This window comes from Centroberyx gerrardi, chromosome 3 (assembly GCF_048128805.1).
Source record: "Centroberyx gerrardi isolate f3 chromosome 3, fCenGer3.hap1.cur.20231027, whole genome shotgun sequence".
NCBI classification, from domain to species: domain Eukaryota; kingdom Metazoa; phylum Chordata; class Actinopteri; order Beryciformes; family Berycidae; genus Centroberyx; species Centroberyx gerrardi.
Genome location: NC_135999.1, coordinates 25114247 through 25132646, shown reverse-complemented (window position 1 = coordinate 25132646; position 18400 = coordinate 25114247). Strand labels below are relative to the sequence as shown.

Below are 18400 nucleotides of genomic sequence, written 5' to 3'. Positions count from 1 at the left end.
TATGTATGTTTATCAAGGAATATTTGATTGTATTTCAAAGTCTCGTGATACATTGGTTAGGCGTGCGAGTGACGCAATTTGGTGGCAGGGGAGGGGACCAGAGCAACAGCAGTGTAGGAAAGAGGAGGAAGCAAGGATGGCGGAGTCACACCTCTGAAGGTAAAACAGTTATATTATCACATACCAGTGAATGTTTTTCCCCCTAACAAGGTTACGATTCATTCCAGAGATCACAGACATCACGCTCGTCAACCTTTTGATTCGGTGTGTAACGCGGCAGTGTCATTTTGCGGGGTGAGAACGCACTCTTTTGTTCAGCTTCGGAATGGCCGCTGTTTTCAGAATCTGTGTTTTCTTTTTTCCTCCACTAATATTCAGTAAGGGAGGCGAGGGAACGGCGCGTAGAAATGGTGATAACTCGCGCACTGACTGCCTCGGTGTCCGACGCTGTGAACCCGAGAATATTTACGGACACAACGGCTGTCCTTCTTCGGGGTGTCAGTACAGTTGTAGACGGCGTACCCGATTGCGCACGACTGGCTGCAGCAGCGTTCCCCCTCGGTTGAGCTCACTGGTCGGGCTGCTGCTCCACGTCTGACAGCTGCTCTGCTCGGGCCTACAGCCACACACTGTCAGCCCGCTTGGCAGGGGCAGCGTTAGCTTGAGCTACAGCCGCTCAATGTGAACGGATCTGTCGGTGATCGAAAACCCTGACACCCGTTTTACCATCACAGCAAATATGTATATTCATTTGTTTTCGCCAGTTATGTTAATTTGGACATGGCTGTTGCTCCCCCGCTTGACTCGAAGGATCGCTCGCTGAAATTCAGTTAGCTAGTCAGCTAGCTTGCTTGCTAACGTTAGCCAGTTAGCAACCTAGCATACTGACGTTTGCGTTACTGTTGACGTTTAGCTATTTTATTTCCTGCCTTGTTGTCAGTCCTTTTAGCCGGTTTAGACAGTCACTGCAACGGGGTGTTTCTGAAGAATGAATGTCAGAGGGGAATATTGTAGATACTTTCTCCCAATCAATTTTAAGGCACAGATATCCAGCTAACGTTAGATGGCTAACGACAATTAGCCAGCTAATGTTAGGTTAAGCTTGTGTATAGCCTATATTATTGTCACACAAATTACAATGCAGTATCTGTAATCCCGGCATGTGTTCCCAAGGCACGGGTCTCTCTTATGTAAATCAATTAATCTTGGAAGGTGACTTGACTTCCCCGAATTGGCACCGTTTTGTCGATAATCTCTTTCCGCGGATTTGTCATTGGCACGCGTAGCCCCAAGCTAGCTACATCCTGTGGAGTGTTGTGTAGTAGTAGTAGCAGACAGTTGCCACCTCATCTATGATTTTTTTTTTGCCATTGGTATGGAAAACTATTGAATCTAAGAGGCAAGGTTATTCAAGGTTTGTTGTGTCTTTCTTGCATTAGGTTATTAGTGTTGTGACAAGAAAACACCACAGGAGCTAGTTTGCAGATATTTCGTGACGTAGTCTGGTGTAGTGCATTTGTCACGTCGTAGCACTTTTAATTTGTTCCATTTTCATTGGGAATTTTATTGTAATGACTTATTAGCTAACATTGATGCATTTCTTATTTGATCAAATAGTCATTGCAATGGAGAAACAAGTTGGAGAACATTGGGCAGTCTTGCCTAGTCATAAATGCATTTGCATTATTAGATGGGGCCCAAGATATCCCTAATGGAGGCATAATTAGTCTCTATGTGGGTTAAAAGTGCAAGAAGTCCAAGCCTGTATTAATGTTCCATGGTGTTGTTGATATGTGTTGTTGGTACACATACATTAGCCTCTCAAAAATTGTGCATGAGAGTGCCTCATATTTACATTTACTTAGTGAGCATTTCTCTAGAGGTCTAGTCTTTGCAGCTTCATGGTACTCACAAAATGGATATATCACAGTGCACGGCCATTTTGGAATAAAATCATATTGGTTTAACATTATCCTATGATCCAAGCCAACTGACTGCACAAGGAGAACTTTAAATCAATCCCTTAGCTTGGAATAGACACACAGGCATACAAAATACCATGCACAGTGTAATCTGCAGTTTAAAATACTTACTTACTTGTATTACTACCAAGAAACACCACCATTTTGTGCACAACTAATACAATGTTATGTTTCTATTGCCTTACCTTATTTTCAGAAGGTTGTGGTTAAGTTAAAATAACTAAAACTCTGTTGTCCAGTTGTGACATCCATGCAATTCAAAGGCTTCAACATTGGTTATCGATGAGGGTAGAACGCTTTATTTGACAAACACACAACTTTGTACTGATTGCTGTTTCAGGAGCTGTGAACAGTGACTCCTAGAACATGGGAAAGGAAAAAAAAACACATAGGCTACATATGACAATAAATGGGGTGGTAACAGTAATATTCGACTGGTGCAATCGGTTCCTTTGTGACTGGAAAATTCTGGCATTTCTTGCGCATGGAAGGCATAATGAACGGCTTGAAAAGAACCACCAGAATTAGCCTACTACTATAATATTGTCAAATATCTTCTTTCCTATTGTTCCTCATAGAGAATTGTGAAATTTGTTGAGTGAATTGTAGCTTGGCCCTAAGCTTTTTGTGTGTTGTCAGGGATGAAAAATAACTGGAAAGTTATTCAGCATGACCCCTGACTCTGTGCTTTTTCTAACAGCAATCGCCCACAAGTGTTTTTTTTCTTCTTCTTCTTCTGGAGTGAGAGCTTCTTTGGTCACCTGCATATTAAACTGCACTGTTTTACAAAATCCTTCTGTGCACATTTGAGAGATGCAGTTAAGAATACACCTACTTAGGTCTGGCTAATCCTTTATTTTCATGATCAGGACAAACATGACCGAAGAGTAGCTGGCTCTAGGATAAACAAATGTTGGATTACAAGACTACACTATTAAGCTTGATTCCCATGCCAAAGTCTAACCTTTGACACATAATGGCAATTGTAAGTAGTGAAAAGCTACTCACTTAAATCATTTGCTCCACTGGATTGAGAACTTTTTTGCTGTTCTCGTTTTGTCTTTTACACAGTTGAGAATAGGCCAGAGGATGGCAGAAACTGAGAGTGAAGTGACTCTTTAAATACAGTTTGTTACTCAGAGGATGGTGTCCCAGGGCTGGGCCATATAGAGCAGAACCATAAAAGGAAGTTGCTTGCACAGTTTGGTTTAGATAGTCCTTGAGATGAGGCTGGCCTGGCTATACTCAGATTATGTTAATAGTTTTTTTGGTACACAGGTAGGCCTATTACACAGAGTTTTTGATGTTCATTGCCTTATTTATGACGGCCAGCAAAAGTGGTGGCTGCCTTTTTATATTTACAGAACACGCTGTCAAGTATTCTATCATTTAAAGGGGTGCTGCTGTTATTGACCCCACCTTTTCTTCTACCCAAAAGGTCATACGACCTGTTGTTGCGGGGACTTCATGCTTTGAAGGCCACTTCTAAAGATTACTCTCAGCAGTCCTAACCTTTTCACTTAGCTCTGATCCTGAGCCAAACCTGCCTCTCTTTTTGCAACGGCTTAGCTTGTACTAGTGCTGGAGAGCTTTACACAGACGAACGCCGAGGTACAACAGCAACAGAGACTAAACAGAGACGGACTGCCAGAGACATGCCGGCTCAGTTTGTCGTGTAAAGATCCGAAGGCTTGTGTCTTTCGTCTGGATGTCTTTCAGACATAAATAATCAATGCGATTGTTGTGCGGCAGACGTTATGGGAAGGCTAAATGGCTGAATGTACGTTTAGGTGGGGCTATAGGCTTACAGTAGTGTCAACACCCGCTGGGCCATGTTTGTTTAGTAGGAGTAAGTTTCTGGGAGGTTATGCCTAGTACATTCAACAGATCTGCTTAGACTGTCACAGGTACAGCACGCTCTAGTCCAAGTATCTGATGGCACTGTCAACCAACCAAACCTGTTGAAGTGTTTCTTTTTCTGTCTGCTGTATAAGGAATATTGTCAGGGCGCTCTGGCTCTTGCACTCCTTTACTGTTGGTTGCCTGAAATCTTGGTGATTTAGGAATCAATGTGGAGAGTTTGACATAGGTATCTTTACATAAGTAGCCTAATATATTACTAGAAAATTTTCGTAATATTGACTACAACATCAGAATGACTGAAAAATAGACCTAAATGTAATTAAGTGATTGTGAATATATTTGAAATGTACGATTTTGAACAACTCAAATTGGCCCTTGTTACATTGATTGTATTCATGGATGAACCCCCATAACTTACTTGGATAAGCTTTTCTGTACATATAACAAGCAACAACATGGAATAAACAAACAAAAACCAGAGGGGAAATTCATGAGCCTGATAAGTCTCCATTCATCCATCCTGCCAATGCATTAATCAGACCCGACCAGTGATTGTCAGCTACCTGCTTTGCCACCATACACACTAGGTGTTGCTTACTCTTGTCATGGACATCAACTGTGGGTTTCCCATAAGTGTGCTTTTAAAATGATCCAGTTTGATACACTTTACTTGGAAAATGGTGCAAATTATACAGGATTGATTAATCATTTTTAACCCAAGGAAAATGTTGAAAGAAACATCTTTTTTCTTTGTAATTTGAAGTAGCCACCACCAGCCAACCACCACTCCACACAACTCTCTGAGTTGATGGATCCCTGACTAACTTATTGGTGTCCAATCTCAGTCAGTCAAAACACAACAAAGAGGAGAGTGGGCCAGTGTCAGAGCACAGAGGCAGAGATGATGGCTTTTCATCAAATGACAAAGCTACTAAGACCAGAATGTTTTTTTTCAGGCTGACCAATCAGCTGTCCCGGTTACACCTCTCTCTGGCCCCAAGCATCAGGCAATCCTTACGGTTGAACCCTGCTCTAGTGTTTCACTCATTGTAAGCCGCTCTGGATAACGGTGTCACCTAAATGCTGAAAATGTAAAATGTAATAAGCATGAATATGAAATTGTAAGACTGAACTGTATTTCATTTTTTTCCTCAACAGCAAAGCCACACAGGATGAAAACCCTGATGACCTTTGCAGCCTGAACTCACTTCTACCTGAAGGCCCAGGGATTGTATGCGCTTCAAACGTTTAAGCATGTGGCCCATGGCTGCCACAATCCAGCTACTTCAAAGGATTTTTTCTCCCATGGCATTTTAACGAAGGAACGAAGTATCAAAAGTATCAAAAACCCTTTGGATCACAAGGCCTTTCTTTTAAGGATAATCATAAATGTGTAGGCCTGCACAGGGATGTATCAACGTATTCTTCTATAAAAGCCTCCCTGGCTGTGTGTGTCCCTTTTTTCCAGAATAAGTAACCTGACGAGAGAGACTCCCATGAGCAACTCTGCAGGGGGCCCGATAACGTCGACATGAGTAGTACTTTAGGCAAAGAAAAAGACTCGAAAGAAAAGGACCCGAAAGGTGGTCCTGCGGGGAAAGAAAGGGAAAAGGAGGCCAAGGCTCTGGCCGGCTTAGTTAAGGACGGTGGCAAGGAGACCAAGACCAAAGGGAAAGATGCCAAAGAAGGAAAGAAGGACACCAGCAGCGCACCGCCAGCTGTCGCCTTCTCCGTTGACAATACGATAAAGCGACCGAACCCGGCGCCAGGTACGCGCAAGAAGTCCAGCAATGCCGAGGTGATCAAAGAGCTCAACAAGTGCCGGGAGGAGAACTCAATGAGGCTGGACCTGTCCAAACGGTCCATTCACATGCTGCCCACCTCCATCAAGGAGCTGACGCAGCTGGCTGAACTCTACTTGTACAGCAACAAGCTTCAGAGCCTGCCGGCCGAGGTGGGCTGCCTCTCGGGCCTGGTCACCTTGGCCCTGAGCGAGAACTCCCTGACCAGCCTGCCCGACTCGCTGGACTCCCTGAAGAAGCTGCGGATGCTGGACCTCCGGCACAACAAGCTGAGAGAGATACCGGCTGTCGTCTACCGGGTGACATCGCTGACCACGCTCTACCTGCGCTTCAACCGCATCACAGCAGTGGAGAAGGACATCCGAAACCTGTCCAAGCTCACCATGCTCAGCATCCGTGAGAACAAGATTAAACAGCTGCCCGCAGAGATAGGTGGGTAAAAACTAAAGGGGGAAGATCGGACGATTCCCTCAAACATAGGAAGGGTGGGAACTAGCAAACTTTTTTTTGTCCACTGGCCATAGCACTTAATAAATCACAAAATTCACCAGCCGCTTTTGCCAATTTACCAGCCAACTAGATTTTTACATTAGAATAGGACCTCTAAATGATGGCTGGTTAGCTGCCAAACTGGCAGGTAGGGGAGACAGACTTGCCAGCCACAGCCAAAATTTAACAGCATTTGGCTGGTGTTAATTTTCCGTCCTGAATGTGGGTTTTCCCTTGCTCATATTTTATTTCACACTTCCCATTCTGTTCAGTATAACATTCTCATGGTACGGCGGACCAAAGCACCGATGGTCACTTATTACACTTCCCTCTTCAGCTGCAGCCGTACTGCATACCTCACTACTCAAAAGCACATTCCTATAAATTATTGAATTTTGAATGTAAGTGATATGTCCAACAGCCCATAGTATGTCTGTTTGCACTGTATGTGCGATCCTGTTGTGACTGTGAAACTTGGTAAGTTGTCCAAACTCCGCACCAGTGTCACCAAGACAAATTCCTGTACGGTTTGTGTACTTGGCGATCAATATTGTTCTGATTCTGTACAGAGGGAATGAGGGAAAAATTAGGTGGGTTTCTTTGATGGGGTAAATGGAGGGGAAGTGAATGAACTCTCCATCTGAAATGCTCTCCTGTGTGTTCTTGTGCGTCTTCCTACAGGGGAGCTATGTAACCTCATTACTCTGGACGTAGCCCATAACCAGTTGGAGCACCTACCGAAGGAGATTGGGAATTGCACACAGATAACCAACCTTGACTTGCAGCACAACGAGCTCTTGGACCTCCCAGAGACTATAGGTGAGTTGAGAATATTGTTGATTTGTTTTATCGTCCCAATCTTTTGAAGTATTCCTCCAACACCAGCTTTTTAGGGTAATGGAAATAATAAATAAGCCAGATGAACAAAATGAATTCTAATGTTACTGTCATTGAGATGCTTTGTCTTTTATTGTTGCAGGCAATCTGGCAAGCATAAATCGCTTAGGTCTGAGGTACAACAGATTGTCAGCCATCCCCAGATCGTTAGCCAAATGCCGAGAACTGGAGGAGCTAAACCTAGAAAACAACAACATCTCAGTGTTGCCAGAGGTGAGTGGAGCATCAGATGGGACTTCATTTCAAATGTAAATCCTGACTTTGTCGTCTTAAAGTGTATCTATAAGCCATCCGCCATGTTGTGTGTTTTGAGTTTCTACTACCTCAACAGTCAACTTTTTGGGCATCAAGAGCCAAACTCAGGTCAGACACTTGGCTCTGTACCTTTTGCTCTGTCAAACGTCATCAAGTAAAGTTTTATTATTTTGATTTTACTATGAATCTTAACACCTTAGCTTTGAATTTTCACACAACTTGACAATCCTCTTGTCATATCCACTAAGGTCTATGTATGTCATCACTGCAAATGTGCCAAATCTGCTTGTTTATCTTAAATACCTGTTGTTTGCCATGTATATTGCCTATCCATTGTAATTCCTATGTATGTCCGAGAGCTACTTGTGCATCCACTGTAAAAATTGCAGCTTGTGCTGGTCACCTCTTCATCATATGCTTTCTGTCATGCCTCTGTCTCGGTGCTCGTTCAGGGCCTCCTGTCGAGTTTGGTGAACCTGACCAGTCTGACGCTGGCGAGGAACTGCTTCCAGTCGTACCCCGTGGGCGGACCCTCCCAGTTCTCCACCATCTACTCCCTCAACATGGAGCACAACCGTATCAACAAGATCCCCTTCGGCATCTTCTCCAGGGCCAAAGTGCTGAGCAAGCTTAACATGAAGGTGTGTGTGTGTGTGGGTGCGTGTTTGTTTGAGAGATAAATCTGAGGCTTGCTGAAGGAAGGATCAACGCAGATCGTAAATAGACTGGTATCTTTAAAATTCTGTTTCCAAAAAATGTGGAAAAACTGAAAACATCATGAATCATCTTTCTGATATTTATATTGATATATTGATTGTGATATTATCTTTCTGGTATTAGTACATACTGTATGTTGCTGTATGCGAACTAAAGGTGAGGTTGAAGTGCACACTCTTTTATCATAGCTGAGCTGTTCTGCTTCAAAAACTGTAAATATGCACTTACATGAGCAATGGTGAGGTTTTATTCTTCAAAAATATTTTGTGTTGGGGGCTTAGCTGTCTAGAAATACAATTGGTCAGTCATACTTGAGTCTTTGGGACACAGGCATAGACAAAACACTGAACTTGTTTGTTTTTTATGTAATGGATCTAGGAAGGATTTGGATCTCTGTAAAAATGTTATTGTGACGGCAGGTGACATAGCTGGCATAGTGCGCTGAAGTTGATTTACTTAGCCTCTTGAACAGCGCGTCCTTGTGTCGTCACTCTGAATCGCTGCCAGTGATTTTGTTAATAAAGCTATGTCGTTGTCTTCCTCAGGACAACCAGTTAACGTCTCTGCCGCTGGACTTTGGCACATGGACTAGCATGGTGGAGCTGAACCTGGCCACCAATCAGCTGACTAAGATCCCAGAGGACGTCTGTGGCCTTGTTTCTCTCGAGGTGAGTCTTGGATACACATAGGCTACATTTGAGTTTTAGGCATTTAGCTGGCACGCTTATCCAGTGCAACTTCCAACGACTGCAACGGTAGAATAAACCTCAGTTCTTGGATCACATTCTAAGCAACCAATGATTAGCAGTTTAATGGTTCTGTCCGTTTGTGTCAGAAGGGTCGGATCAGATACGCAGCCATTTACTTGTGTGCAGCTGCTCCACTGGCTGCGTACGCAACACGTTGCCGGATCTCAGCTGCAACTTTGGAGATACACATGGCTTCTATTTTTGCCAGAATACGCCGCGGTCTGTTGCATATTTGAGCCATATAAATGTATATAAATGCCAAGATTTTGCTTATTATAGTCATTTATCACTATATCAGTAAACAAAATAGAGGATACATAAATCAATGTCACTTAAATAAATGTTGGAGATGAGGTTATCTATGGATAGCCACTGAGAAGCTTCTTTTTGGTGACGTAAGTACACTATATGGTACGTTAAAGTTCCTCACGGTACAGCTTGAGTTGTTTATGGAAAAATAAGCAAAACTAGATAATGTGTTCACTTACCCGTAGGTAAAATGTAGATGGGTGCAACACAACCGGCAGACCGCGGGCAGGGCAAAAACGGACCTGGTGTATCAGCTTAACATGCCCTGCTGCAACAAGTTCAGATACGCAAATGTTACGCATGCTGTGTAGTTCAGGCGTAAGGGTCAGAGCCACATTGCCGTAACAATACTCCTGTGACTCTAGAATGATCATATAGAGAGAGAAGTGGTAGAAAAAATAAGGAGGGAAGGAGTTAAACGTTTTAAATTAGAACTTCATGATAAAACCATATTGGAGCGAGTACAGGAGGGCGATATGTGAGAGGGGATGTGATTCACCGGCTGGAGGTGATATGAGGTAGTTCTTGAAGTGGTGAGTTCTCAACCTGTGACAAAATATGGAGAGTGACTCTTGTGTTCCGACCGGAGAAGATAGATCTTAAAGATTTTGGAACTGGAGTCTGGTGTACTTTTTAACACGGATAGCACTAGGACTTTGCTAAGGAACGTTGATTCCTGGTATTTAGCTTTGGGTTTGGTTAAAAACACAAGATTACTGCACAGACCTGTTAGAAGCAGTCAGCCTTGATCCGCAAAACTGTAAACAGTCTTTATGACGGCGGCTGAGCGTTCACTACACATCCATGAGACAGTGATAAAGACAATGTAAAGAGTCACTTTGTTAAATAAGAAACTGTATTGATTTAGTGAAACAATGACTGCAGGTGGCTGTACGATATATGAACTAGTGTCCCAAGACAGAATTCGTGTATGTTCAGTGGGAACGCTGAACAGATTTCTCCCACAGCTCAAATCGAGGCTGTAATCTCTTGATGTTATCTGGAGATGCTTTCTGGAGCTTTTCCATTACAACTGAAAGACACAGATATTGCACTGCCTTACAAAGAAAAAGGCCAATGACTTCATTTTTGGTAGAAAATAGGGCTGCACAATTATGGCTAAAATGATAACCCAGATTATTCTTTTTTTTCCAAGATGTTGTGATCATTATTGGTAATCACAATACAATTGTTCTCAAAATAATATCATTACACTTTCCATCTTATATCAACATCTTCAGCATTTTCAACTACAGCAGACATTCTACATTTTCTAGTATTGCTGATAATCCAATAGTCTAATTAAGTAATTTTGGTTTGTTGGCATCAATGGTAGGAGAATGAGGATGAAGGATAACATCTCACTAAGTCTACAAATCACCATATTATAAGATCTTCATACAAGTTATTTAGCTTGGTAGGGGGGAAAGTAAGACACACTCTAAGCAATTGCTGCTTTTGTAGTGTGTGTTTTGTAAAGTGTCTCTTGATGACATGATGAGATTAGGATCTTGGGTCTTTTTTTCTTATGAAGACAAATTTAGACTTAACCGACTTAACTGAGATCATTATAAGAAGACATGAAAATTCTGTTTTAGGGTGGATTTCTTTAATGGTACAAGCACTAAGGGAAACGTGGCTCAGAACGTTGCGTCTCATGATGTCTGATTTTCAGTTTTCATCTATTCTTTATTGTAAACAAAACTTCCATTCTCTACACAGGTGTTAATATTGTCCAATAATCTTCTGAAGAAGTTACCACATGGTATTGGGAATTTGAGAAAGCTGCGGGAGCTCGACCTGGAGGAGAACAAGTTGGAATCGCTACCTAACGAAATCGCTTACCTTAAAGATTTACAGGTAAGATTTACAGACAGTTTACAGTTGTGTGTATATGCAAGATTACCTTATAAATATCTCAACTGGTGGACACAATTCAAAGTGATCATTTCCATTATTTTCTTACTTTTTTTTCCTTTTTTTTTAGCATGGGCGGTTTCAGTGGGAATTGAATCCTTAACCCTGGCTGTGTTAGTGCCATGCTGTATCACTGAACTGTACAGGAGGGAGGGTGGTTGTGATTGTGCATTTCATGATAAGCCTAGCTGAAGTTTCTAGTCTTGAAGTCTGGCCAACTACTGCTAAGTATAATCACTGCTCTAAATTAATGCTCTGATCAATATCCAGTCAACCACCCCATGTAATGCTTTATTATCACCCAGTGGAGTTGCAAGGATTAGGCGGGTGGTGCGAAAAGAGAAGTACCGACATTATCAGTGCGCTAGTTCTTGTTCTGTGTCTGTGTCTTTTTTGTTACTTCCTATATTACATGAACAATGATGCCTCTTGTCTGCCCAGTTCAGCATACACTGGCCAAGTTTACATGCACATCAATAATGTGATTAAGGAAATAATGTGTGTAAGGCAAAACATGTAAACAGCATACTCTGACTGTGATGTGATGCCTTAGGTTTTGCATCAGTTCATTGTTTAAAAAATGCATTATTCAAACTTTTAATTATTTAAATGATCTAAATGTTTCTCTGCCCTCCATTAGAAACTGGTTTTGACCAATAATCAGCTGACTACGTTACCCAGAGGCATCGGCCACCTCACCAACCTGACTCATCTGGGTCTGGGGGAGAACCTACTGCAGCACCTGCCTGAGGAGATTGGTAAATACTTTGCTCATTCCCTCAACTACTTAGATCAGAGACCGGCTCAGGTTCCTACCATCACTGCTGCAAACCCCAAACTGATCCAGGGTGCTTCAGTGTGGGCGACCTTTCACCTTTCCAGTGAAGTGTGTGTGTGTGTGTGTGTGTTTATGAGGCACGTGCAGAAATAGAAATTCTTATTACTTTGTGAAATTGGCTAAAAATGGAATCTTGAATGTTGGCTCACAATTCTGCCAAAACGGCAATAATTTGGTACCAGGAGATTGTGTTTACTAGAGTAAACAGAATAAGCTTCTCTGCGTGTGTAGACATTACATAGTCATTGATGCAACACATAGGAGATTCGGTTTTATGACTTTTGAAAATTGAAAATTTGGCAGGGGGAAAAAAAAATTAATGAAGGGATTTAATGTTTTGTTACAGATTCCCTGTAGAACTCCATATCTTTTCAAATCTTAAACCTTGCTGTTTTTTTTTTTTTTCTTAATCTCATTTCCACACATTTCAGTATAGAAAGTTACACGTCCAAAATGCTTTACATCCATTTTAGTAAAAAATTACGTGTTATCTATGCCATCAATCATTTTGTAAGACTAGGTGCCACTTTTTGCCAAATGATGGATTTCTCATTTTAGAGCAAATCTATTCAGATAAAAGTTTAAATCCCACCGGTAGGATTTAGGAGCTTAAGAGGCTGCGATACGCCCCTCCTCCTGCTCTCCCTGTGAGTGATCGCTGATTGATCCAACATGGTTTGGCTGGTGACTGCTGCGGCGAAGAGTTAAGCCAGAGATTAAAACAGGTGGAGGAAGGAGGTGAGGGTGAGTGTATTTTTAGAGTATTCAAACTGGGCCCAAGAGTTAATAATACCTGTGGCTTGTGGGGCTTTAGGTTGCCCTTAGAGACGCTTATATCTCACATAATTTTTCAGAGTGACGTATGACCGTATCACCAGCAACGTCACCGCCAATAGTTTGTCGTGGTTTTTAATTGTGTTGCTATTGAACTTGTGAGTTGTACCTGAGACCTGAGGAAGAACTTTTCTTCACCCTCCTCCAACACCTTTTTCACCCCTCCATGTTTCTTTCCCCTAACTGGTGCCTCGATTTTTTTTTTTGTTTTTCGTCCATCTCTCCCACCCAGCCATACATGTCCTTCCACATCTCTGCTTATTTTATTTGTTTAATTGCATATACAGTATGTGCATATAAGTGATAAAACTGAGAAAAATATTGTGCAGGTGAGATTAAAAAAGACCTAATGAGATTAAAACAACATCCTACTAACCTCAAAACAAAAACAAATTTACAACAAACAAATTTAAGATGACAGCCAAAAGTGTCTGAAAACAATTTTTTTCAAGAAATGCCTCATATCGCCCGCAGCGTCATATCTCTTCTCCTACTCTAGAAGAAATTCCCTTTCACCACTTACTTACTTGCTGTATTTTTATTTCTTTTCCTAGCACTTCCCTGTTATATGATCATTCTTGGTTCACAGTAATATATAGTCATCCTGGCTCTGATCCCTTAACTCCTTACTATAGGATGCTTATAAAAATGATTTGTATAGCACTTTTATGAAACATATTTTACAAAATGCTTTAACAATCAAATAATAACAAGTATCATATTTATACATTAAAACAAGAAGGTACCACTAGATAAAACGATAATGGACTATAACGATAATAGAATGTAAAAACAATATAATGCTAAAAAAATTATAGGATAAAAGACATCACATAAAAGCAAGTCTATAAAAATAGGTTTTAAGAAGTGATTTAAAAGAGGATACTGATTCTGCTAGTCTAAGCTCCTCAGGGAGGTTGTTCCAAAGCCTGATGGTCAAGGCCCGGTCATCCTTAGTCTTTAGCCTGGACTTTGCAATGGTCAGAAGGCTGATTGGGAGTTAATATGTCTGCCATATAGCTTTGAGCATGTTTTAAAAGTGTTCAGTAAAATCTCAAAATCATTTGCATAACAAATAACCAGTGAAGAGATGCCAGAAGTGGAGTGATGTGATTTTGTCTGTTTGTACCAGTTAATATCTAGTTGCTAGATCTAGGAATTGAAGTTCTTCTGTTGCATTCAGTTTCCGAAGTTAGCTTTTTGGTCCGCCTGCTAAGGGCTAGTAAACTCAAAACATTTACTTATCAAGAAAAAAAATTATCAGTCAAAATAATCAATATACATTTTTCAGTGAAATCTGTCACCCTACCCATTTTCAGTGCTATTTCATGTGTAGAATCAGATACTCTGTTTACGTAAAACTTGCTCAATACAATGAATTTGTAATTCAACATGAATCGCAGCAGAACTCAGTATAACTGAGGAATTCAAATGTTATTGTCTCAATGTTATTGTCTCGGCCGTGTGGTGAGTGACCCTTATTGATTTATCTGCCAAATACACATTTTACTGGCGCTTGGCGTGTGTCTGTTTTGGACCCTGGTGCACTGATTGATTTTTGATTTGATTGATTTTAGTGTCATGCACAAAGTGCACAGCCCACATGGACTTAGAAGACACGATACATTGTTGGATCAGTGTAAAGAGAAACTTGTCCATATGCAAACTCAAATACTATATATAGAACATATTTTCCCTTTTTCCCAGGCTTTACAAATAAAGTTTGCCAAAGAAACCATTTTTTCTGAAACATAGCCAAACTCAGTCTTTCATTATCATCCTACCAAAATAAATAAACAGAAGACATTTTACTAAAAAGCACACTTCTCATTTCATCATATAAGGAGCATAAAATGGATTTAATTTTCACTTTCTCCCAGTTTCTCACTTGCACTGACTGTAAGTTGCTGTGGATGAGAGCGTCGGCTGAACGCAGGCCGAGTTGGATAACGCTAATTGATCTAACTGAACCTCCGTCCTCAGGTACACTGGAGAACCTGGAGGAGCTGTACCTCAACGACAACCCCAACCTGCACAGCCTCCCGTTCGAGCTGGCCCTCTGCAGCAAGCTGTCCATCATGAGCATCGAGAACTGTCCGCTCAGCCACCTGCCGCCGCAGATCGTCGCGGGAGGCCCCTCCTTCATCATCCAGTTCCTCAAGATGCAGGGACCGTACCGTGCCATGGTCTGAGCCGAGAGCCGCTCAACCCCAAGCCCTACTCACCCCCCCCCCGAGCCCCGCCCCCTCCTCCCCGCCCGGCCCCGCCCCACCCCGCAGCCTCTCGCCCGCCACCTGCCCGCCCGCCCCATTACGTGTGTCATACACTGTAAAGAAAACAAACTCGCCACAAGCAGTGTGGGCGGGGCAAACAAACAGAGGAGGAGGAAGAGGGAAATGTTCGCTTCCTTCACCCTCCTCGGGCAAAAACAAGGCGATTCTGTGGAGACTTGACTTCGGCGTCACTCTAGAGTTTATCACGGTCATTTTAGGACCCCAACCACTCCCGCTCATCTCTTTCATTCCGAATCATGTAAGATGAAAAATATTTCCAACTCTTTGCCAAAACTGAAGATATATGGAGTAACTGTGAGCTAAGTGGCAAGTCTTTTAACCATATAAACCGTGCTCCCATTGCCAATGTATTTACAGTAATTACAAGCATCTATTACGTGAGCAAAGATACAATTGTATGCAAAAACAAACAAAAAAATATTTGGAACTTCACATTTACTGCTGCTGCCGTAATTCATGTTAACTTTGTCATCTAGTCATTTTCTTTTGATATTCTATTCCCTTTTTTTTTTTTTCCACTTGTCGACTAAAGATATAACTTATGTTAATAGCTTCTTGACCATAGAGAACAAAGGTCTAATGATGGTGTGTTTATAATTTTTTTTGGTTTGTTTTTTTTACATTTTAAGTTTTGAAAAACTGTGCCTATGTTTAGAATGATCCGATGGTTCATTTCTAAACACAATTGTCCATGAGAATACAAAGGTATAAATTATTTCAATAATTCTTTTTTTTTTTTTTTATTACTGCTGTTCTTACTTTTTTATTTTTCCTTTTTTTTAATTGTTCCTTTTGCTGTTGCATTAATCTGTAAAAGCAAGCGATATCAGTTGTAAAATAAGGTGATCGGAGATCTTTTTAACAAATAGCAGCAGTAGTTGTTAAACCTTAAGCTAGTAATGTATACATACGAGAAATGCAAATCGTAAATGCTTAAAAAAAAAAGTTGGACTTAAAATTCTCCAAAACGGGCGGTGCTGTGGCCCCCGTATATTACTTTTGTGTGACGAAAAAGGTATTGAAAATTAAAAACATACATAGGTGATGGGATAAGTGATCGGAGACATTTTTATATATGTATACAAATCCTGGTTGTTGCCTTGAGTGCAATTTTTAGTTATTATGTTTACTTGTTTGATATTATTATCTTCAGTGTTGGGCTGCAGAGCTGTCATCCAGCTGATCATTGACCAACATATCAAACATTTTTAAAAGACGGTATCTCGGTCTCTCGAACAAGTGGTTGAGCATGTCAGAGTTTCAAAAAAAAGGTATGAAAACATTGACAATAATCCCTCCTTTCCTCTCTGCCATTCTACTTTTAGACACTTCCCCATTTTCTCCTTAATTTTCTGGCAATGTCTCCTATAAAGAATCCTCCAATTATGTAATGGAAAATTATCCCTGGATTTTTCTTTTTTAATTATTATTTAATTTCATTTGTCCCACACTGTCCCAGCAATGCTGCTGCTCTTATGCACTTTTTTTTTTTTTTTTTTTTTTTTTTTTAAAAGACATTGGCATCTTCTATATTAAGAAAAAAAACACAATAGCCTCTCATTGGTTATTTTGGATGGGGGCATTTTTTTGTTTCATAAATGAATAAGTATTTTATCTGTTAAATGAACAGTTTATCATGTAAATTTGTGTCAATTAAATATTAATGTTGAGTTTCACAAGCTCAGAATATACTAGTAACTTTCTATGGGGAGGTTTCATCCTGTCGATCTAAATGGAACTTGCTCTGTTGAACTGTAAGAGACGTTTTCAGATTCCCATATCCTGCTTTCTTCATTGCTAGCGACATGGCTTCAGTTGAATTATTGCAGATTGCAGTTCAGATCAGCATTGTTTATTATGAATCATTTTACGTTGAATAGTGTTTTTATTTTTTATTTTTTTTCTAAATGATGAAATGTGTATTCAGTTAGTATTATTTCAAGTGACTGTACATTAAAAATCCCAACAAAGGTAATCAAACCAAACTTTTTTTTTTTTTTTTTTCTTTTTGGAAAATGCATTGCGTCCAAACTCTATATTCAATCATTATTCTATTTTGTATTGAAATGTGTGGGTCTATATTTTTTTTGGCAGCAGCTTGGTGTGTTTTTGTGGATGGGGGAGGGGGGGGGGCAAATGTACCGCTGCTTCTAATTTACCAGCAGAACCTGTTGCTGCTTTTGTGAACTGAAACATATGCTGTACAAGACAAGGAGGAGGAGGGGGGGGGGGGGGGGAGAGGGAGGGGGAAGGAAAAATCGATCCACCGCTCCCAACACTGATACAGACTCCACTCGGAAAAAAAAACCTGGCGGGGGACAAATCCACTTGACCTCTTGACCTTTTGCGGTCGGGGCATCGGGCCCGGTGGTTTTCAAACAGATCAAATCGTTTGGACCCGACGAGGAGACGAGACGACACAACAAGGTGCATATTTGAGCTTAACGCAGTTACAGTACAAGACTGTCGGAAAAAGACAAAAAAATGTAAAAAGGGCTTTCTCTGTTCACGCTCAACAATACACCGGAGGCATTGCATTCCTGGGTTTTATATAAAAAGCTTCGGAAGATGTTTTTTTTTCTTTGTGTATTTACTTTTAGCTGTAAACAATTGTGTGAAAAATGCCTTCGAGTACTCAAAAGTGAGATGTGCATTAGGTATGCAGCGAGAGCGCTGTGTCCCATTTTTACATTCAGTTCTCTCTGTTTTTACTTTTTTTCACGTGCCATTTTCGCAAAGGTTGGGAATGCCAGTTGTACGGAGACGCAGAGAGAAAGGAGGAGGAGGAAGAGGAGAAGAAACTGAACCTGGAACGGGGCGATCGACCACAGAGCATTTATCAGAGCCGGGAATGTAGTTTTTAAATGTGCTTTTGGAGGAGGTGGAGATCTCCGACTGGGCCGTTCGGTCGGAGGTGTGGTCACATGATGATGATGATGAGGATGATGTAATGCATTCTGGAGCATCCAAAACAATTGGAGTATAATTGGTGTTTATTTTTCTATCGTCTGTGATTTTAGGCCATGGAGAGCATCTCAGAATCAAGGTCATTTCGTTCCTTTCACTCTTCTTGTTTTTTTTTTTTTTTTTTTTTTTTGTTAAATTGTACAACTGTCTCTTTGGTCTCTTTTTCTTGCCTGGTTATGTTGTATAGGAAACAAGCATGTTAAAGACACATTTGACATGATTTGTCTGGGTCGGAATCGGGCGTTTTTACATAGAGGACTTCGATTTAGTGGCTATTTGGTATCTGCAAATGCTCCTTTTTTGATTTTTTTTTTTTTGTATATTGCAAAGGGTATCAAAGCATTGTGTGGCAATGCTTAACCTACTTACTCTACTTTGACAAGCAGCCTTAATGGTCAAATGTTTTGTTTTTTTGGGTTTGTTTGCCTATTCCTTGTGTCTATGGCCACTGACTGTACTTGATTACAAGCAACTGGTCGTTACAGTG

General features: G+C 41.0%; 1 protein-coding gene across 1 annotated transcript; it reads left to right on the top strand.

The window, feature by feature from the left end:
- Positions 1-115: 115 nt before the first annotated feature.
- On the top strand, positions 116-16913 carry shoc2 (SHOC2 leucine rich repeat scaffold protein). Its single transcript, XM_078281915.1, has 10 exons — positions 116-159; positions 5004-5183; positions 5314-6079; positions 6818-6955; positions 7116-7246; positions 7741-7929; positions 8551-8673; positions 10786-10923; positions 11621-11738; positions 14636-16913. The coding sequence occupies exons 3-10, from the start codon at positions 5377-5379 to the stop codon at positions 14842-14844; spliced, it is 1749 nt and encodes a 582-aa protein (XP_078138041.1). The 5' UTR covers positions 116-159; positions 5004-5183; positions 5314-5376; the 3' UTR covers positions 14845-16913.
- The last annotated feature ends 1487 nt before the right edge of the window (positions 16914-18400 follow it).